The sequence below is a fragment of the Vombatus ursinus genome, unplaced genomic scaffold, assembly GCF_900497805.2.
Source record: "Vombatus ursinus unplaced genomic scaffold, bare-nosed wombat genome assembly UNPS02014847.1, whole genome shotgun sequence".
Classification (NCBI taxonomy): domain Eukaryota; kingdom Metazoa; phylum Chordata; class Mammalia; order Diprotodontia; family Vombatidae; genus Vombatus; species Vombatus ursinus.
In genome coordinates, this window is record NW_020954625.1 from 6,290,198 (window position 1) to 6,296,197 (window position 6,000).

A 6,000-nucleotide genomic window follows, 5' to 3' on the forward strand; every position below is an offset into this window, starting at 1 on the left:
AGACCTGATTCAGATCCCAGCCCTCCTCCCTACTCCTACCTCTGTAACCTTGGGCTAGTCACTGAAGCTCTTGGGGCCTCCATTTACCCAGTGGTAAAATGAGAGGGTTGAGCTGGCATAGTCTCCAAAGCGCCATTGACTTCTACACTCTCTCATTTTGTGAGTTGACCCTGTAAACTGTGTGTGCTCAAATTTCAGGATGTGGAGAATGAGCTTATGGTGCAAGTTAGCATGAAACATGAAATTGAGCTTGCCATGAAGTTGCTGGAAAAAGACATTCATGAGAAACAAGATACTCTTATAGGCCTTCGACAACAACTGGAGGACGTTAAAGCAATTAACATAGAGATGTATCAGAAGCTGCAGGTAAAGAAACATTCTTACAAGCTGAGGAAGAGTCAGTGTGAGCTTTGGGGATTGGGAGTCACCCCGCAGACGGAGGCGTCAAGGTGCAGGCAGTCAGCTTCACATATGGACTACTGGACGCAAGCTTGTAACTGCCACTAGAGGGCGACAGAGGGTACTGAGCACCGCCCCAGGAGTCAGTAAGGCCTGAGTTCAACCCCAGCCTCAGACCCTTACCAGCTCTGTGACTCTGGGCAAGGTGCTGGCCTCTGTTGGCTTCCATTTCCTCACTTGTACATAGGAATAATAATAATCCACCTACTGCAAAAGGTTGTTGGGAGGATCAAATGTCACAACATAGGTAAAGGTTTGCTTTGCAAACCTTAAAGCACTATATAAATGCTAGCTATCACTATTATTACCAAGAAGAAGAAATGCGATTTTTAGCTATATGGCAGTGACAAGGGAATCCTTTTGTTAGGCATTAATGACTTCTCTCCATTTACTCTGCATTAGGGAAGACCAGAATGGTTAAAACTGAAACTATACAAGCAAAAAACAAAGCTAGAGTTGTTTCTTTGGTTCTTGTGATACTACAACCTGCCACCTTTTCTGTTTTGATCAGATAATTCTCTGCAACTTTTATTAACCCTTTGCTTTTATGCCACTATACTTCAGAAGATTTGTACTCCAAAGCAATTAAAAAACTAACTCAGATGAAAAAAAGAGGCCTTTTAAGAGGATAAACACTGTTACCTTGAGACAACATTGAAGGAAAATCTTATCACCCGAGTTGTTTTTGCTTTTCTTTTTTTGCCCGTCAATATATTAAATGATTAAACTGCTTTGTGTTGTAGAAAGTAACATTACTGAAAATTTGAATTAATTTACTCTTTTAATGAACAATCTGGTAAAAAAAAAATATGTTAAATGTTAGGATTTAGTAATCCCCAAATCACTGCAGCTTTAATGTTTTCAACTAGGGTTCAGAAGAGGGCTTGAAAGAAAAGAATGAAATAATTGGTCGACTGGAGGACAAAACCAATAAAATCACTGCTGCCATGAAACAGCTGGAGCAAAGGTAGGGCATCCACAGCATTTGCTGCTTCTTCATCCCTTCCACTCGTTTTCCCTGACTGCACTCTGCCACCTGCCACCTGCCACCTGCCACCAAAGCTGCTTGTCTAGCAAAGTTTTAGGTTAATGACCTGTTTGGAAGAAACTGGCAGGATTTTACCATTGGTTTTTGTTGTTTGGAAATAGTTGCCTTGTAGGGAAGAAAACCAAGGGTAAAATGAGCTCTCTTTGACTTCAGTGCATATTGACTGTCATCTCCACTGTCTCTCCTCATGTACCTATCTAGAAACAGGCATTCAGAGTAGGCGTTTAAGGTGTGTTTCTTTCTGCTTGTTCCTTCATCTATAAAATAAGGAGTTTGGATCAGATGATCTCTTAGGTCCCTTTGCACTCTAATAGCCTGTTATCTATCACCTTCCACACTGGCCACAGCGGAATGCCATTAATTATTTCTCAGGTGGTAGGGGGTTGATTGTGAGGTATATTTGACCTACAAGTATGCCAAGTTTTACATCCAAGTACATAAAACCATTTGGAGTATTTCATATCTGATGTACAGACACTTGGTGAGAGAAAAAGATGCTTAAAGATGTTAAAACAATACCTGTCTGGGTCAAGTATAGCAGAGATTTGTTTAGATTTAATCATTTGTAGGTGGGATTTTTCATTTTTATTGTTGGAAAATGTAATAAACCTCCATTACCGTGTCATACTGGTGTCAGCATATGTCTTACCATTGCTTTCTTTAAATCTACCAATGAAAAACATAACTATTTAAAGCTTTCTTGACATGAATATTCTTTTATTGACATCCTCTTTTCTTCTTTTTTTCTTTTCTCTTTTCTTTTGTTTCTTTTATCCCAATTTTTACATTTTGGACATTTTTATTACTTCTCTCTTGCCTTTGATTTCTGTCCATCCCATCCTGAAGTGATAAAGATTTATTAACTCAAACTAGGACTATTGCAATGTCATTTGTGAAGTGTGCCAGCAGTGACACGCAGCCCCAGTACAAACTGGTGAAAGATATATCTTTCTGAAGCCGCCTCATGCCTGCTGTATCTAAAAATTCTAAAAGGGTGTTTGCATTTGTACAGCTTGTTAAATATAAAAGAAAACGATGTGATGAAATATTACAAAAGGGTGTTAGGAAGCCCCTGGACTCTTTTTGCTGTGGTAATGCACTGCCATAAAGTGAGCTCGTGGGTTTGGATTCCTCCCAAACTTCACTGCACTCGAACTAATTCTGGTATTGAGCCATTGCAGGTCAGGGCTATCAAACACAGTCTTCTTATCTTCCAGCTACTTTTTAATGTAAAGTATAAAATTGTTTAAAATTAAATTGACCTTTGTTTCCACATTGTGCTGACAGATTTCTTTCTCCTTTGGCACTCTCTTTCCCTTAGGGCTGTACCCTGATTTTTACAGCATTTTAAATATCAGTTTGTTACCCACACCTTGGCTGTCTTTGTGCTTGACTACCTTTCCTGCCTGCCACTTCTGTTAAGCCTTCTTGGACAGTAGCACAACAATAAGTCTTGCCTTGCTGGGCCTGACAAAACAAAAATCCCCTTACATAGTATAGGAAAGCTATGGGGAGTTTACAAGTTCCTGAATTTGTATTTATTTTAGCCTTCAAAGACATAAATTCAATGGTGGTTTCCCTTCCTTATTCACCTGGGGAAATAGCAGCTTCTACAGAAGCCTAAGGGAAATACCTATTTCTGTGACTCCGCAGTTGTAATTGTGAAAGCAAATTGACCAGCTGGAATTTGACTGGTTAGACATCAATAGCTATTGCATCTTCCAGTTAGAGTCACATTTTCCAGAAATATTTTGGAGAGCTTTTATTTTAAAAATAAGCAGTCTGCTTCAAACCTGTAAAATCAAATTTTAAAAAATCTCTCATAGCAGAAGCTGTGGGAGAACAGAGCAGAAAAAATAAGCACATGTTGTGAAAAGAGACAAGACCCCAAAGTAGGAAATCAAGGTCCCAAATGCATAAGAAAAGAAAAGTAACACACACAGTATTTTTAGCTAATCACTCTTAATTCATTTGGTGGTGGGAGCATGTGGTCTAGGGAGCCACAGTGCCAACTACCAGAGAAATATTCTTAAATTTAAAAAACTCAACAGCACTATAGTCATTCAGTAGAGACGGGAAGAATGCTGCAGCATGTGCTGTTGTTGGAGGTGGGCGCCGTTCTCCGCACTTGGCCTTATTATGCAGTCATATCGTGGCTCCTGTATTCTCATATGACACGTAGCATATTGCAACTTCTTTGCTTAATTAATGTTGATAATGGAGGGGCTGTACTTGGCAGTTTTTTAAAAGGCAGTAATGCACATGCTTACTTTGTAATCTAGATTAAACTCCATGTAAAGTGATAAAAGTTGTACTGCTTTGCATTGTTAATCATAAACAAGAAATAAAGTAAATCTGAAGACCGTGTCCTGGGTGTATTATACGGCATAATGAAAATCACGGAAGCCATTTTTAGGCATTGTGTGGCTCTTTCTCATTTGAGTTTGTAAGTTTCCCCCAGACTTTGTTTTTATTTAGAAATGTTTCTATTTCCCCATTTTTCTTTTATTTGTCTTCTTCACCCTTTTACACCCTAGTTCTAGCCTCAGTTTTACCCAAAGTTGATTTGAATTACACCAGATTGCAGCAAGCAGAGAAGGCTCAAATGGAAGCCAAGAATGAGGATGAAAAATTTGAACAAGAGTGTCTGAGTCAGTCTGACAGCCTGCAGAAACAGATATCCCAAAAGGAGACACAGCTGTGAGTATCCTCTCCCTTTTATCCAAAGACGTATATGGAGGGGTGTGTGTGTGTACGTGTACATACATATCTTTTCTCTTAATACATTCCCGTAGTGGAAAGAATATAGCAATATTTCCTTTTATCTTATAATCGAGGCTTGTTCTGATGTCCGCAGATGTCCCCCATCATCACTTCATCTTGTATTCGCTTTTGTGTGGTAGTGGGGTTTCTCCCATTAAAATGTAATCAGGAAAGGACTGAGTTGTTCTTGTCCTTATTTCCCCAGTGCCCCTCACAGTGCCTAGAACACAGACACTTAATCAGTTTTTACGAATTGATTGGTGTTGCCAGTATCTTTTTTAAAAAACCCATTTGTTGATTGTGGCCGTAGGTATCTGCTGATGCTGTCATTATTTCACATGTGGCAGTCTGTGAGCTAATGTTCTTGGACCATTCTCAGTACATTCGTGGTATCAGTATCCCTCTATTAATGAAACATATGTATTCCAGTGAGGAAGGGAGTCCCACAAGACTGAGGGCTGTTTTTGTTCCTTTCTTTGTTTCATGGATTGCCAAAGCCAACAAATTTGCTTTGTGGTAGTCAGGTCAATTAGTCCATGGAAAGAAGAGTTAATCTGTTGCCAAGACCATGCTCAGAATGTGTCTGCCCTGGAGGACTTGCCAAAGCTTCTTCTCCATTGGCATAACCTTCAGAATGCCGGGATTACCTCTTCCGCGTGGTAAAGTATTCAAATAGGAGTTTGTCTGACTTACCTTGACTACTATTATAAAATCTAGATTCATTCCACTAGGGAATATGTTGATCTTGAATGGGAATACATATTACTTAAAATGAAATGCTAACTTTTTGCAGAAACATTGGGGTTAATCTTCAAAACAGGAACATTAATTTGCTGTGGTGCCCAAATGTGTTCCCTTTTAACACACTTTAAGTCAATGAGTGTTTCTTTACTGTTTAGTAGCATCACGCTCATTTCTGAAGCTATGAAGACCGAAAAACCCCACACAAAACAGCTGCTGCCTTTAAGGAGCTTACATTCTACCAGAGGCAAACATGTACTCAGATAAACGCAAATGTGGACAAAATAAATACAGAGTTATTTCAGGGGGCAGGAGAGAGTACTAACAACTGGGCAGTCATGGAAAGTGCTTTAGGTGGGAGATGTGAACTTGAGCTCAGGCTCATGTGGGGAGCTGGGGATTCTGAGGGGAGGAGAAAGCCTGTGTGAAAAGTATGGAGACCAAAGAGAGAAGAGTCATGGATGAGAAAGTTCAAGTAAGCCATGTTAAGGGGAGTGGTGTCAGATTGGTCTGAAAAGAGGATGGGTCATTCCCTTCTTCGAGTCTGACCTCAGACACTTATCAGTTGAATGACCCTTAACCACAATTTGCCTCAGTTTCCTCATCTGTAAAATGGGGATGATAATAGCACCTACCTCCCGGGGTTGCTGTGAGAATCAGATGGAATAATATAGCTTAGCACAGTGCCTGGCACATAGTAGGCACTATATAAATGTGAGCTATTATTATTTTGATGAATTGGATAGAATGTTATATATGTACTTTGTGACAGTGTTTTGATTGGTTTTATTGAACTTGTAACAAAAAAATTTCTTAAAAGGGAAAGCTTGCTGAGTAGGAGAGGGCTATATTTGGAGATGAATGTTATCCAAAAGCAAAAAGCGTTAATAAAACTTAGAAGAAGAAGAAGGTGAGGAGCCATGTTATAAAGAGCTTTAAGTGTCCGACAGAGGGGTCAGCTGTGCAGGCAGAGTCGCCAAGACGTGGCC

The 6,000-nt window shown here is 39.7% G+C and overlaps 1 protein-coding gene across 5 annotated transcripts in view; it reads left to right on the top strand.

The window, feature by feature from the left end:
- RUFY2 (RUN and FYVE domain containing 2) overlaps positions 1-6,000 on the top strand; it is a 53,684-nt gene that overhangs the window by 28,732 nt on the left and 18,952 nt on the right. For 4 of the 5 annotated variants that reach the window (XM_027840614.1, XM_027840615.1, XM_027840617.1 and 1 more), the window contains exons 11-13: positions 199-366; positions 1,329-1,426; positions 4,088-4,207. In XM_027840614.1, the coding sequence (XP_027696415.1) occupies positions 199-366; positions 1,329-1,426; positions 4,088-4,207 (386 nt within the window). Of the gene's footprint in view, positions 1-198; positions 367-1,328; positions 1,427-2,353; positions 3,958-4,087; positions 4,208-6,000 lie in introns of those variants that run through there. The other variant, XM_027840618.1, reaches the window with a different exon arrangement.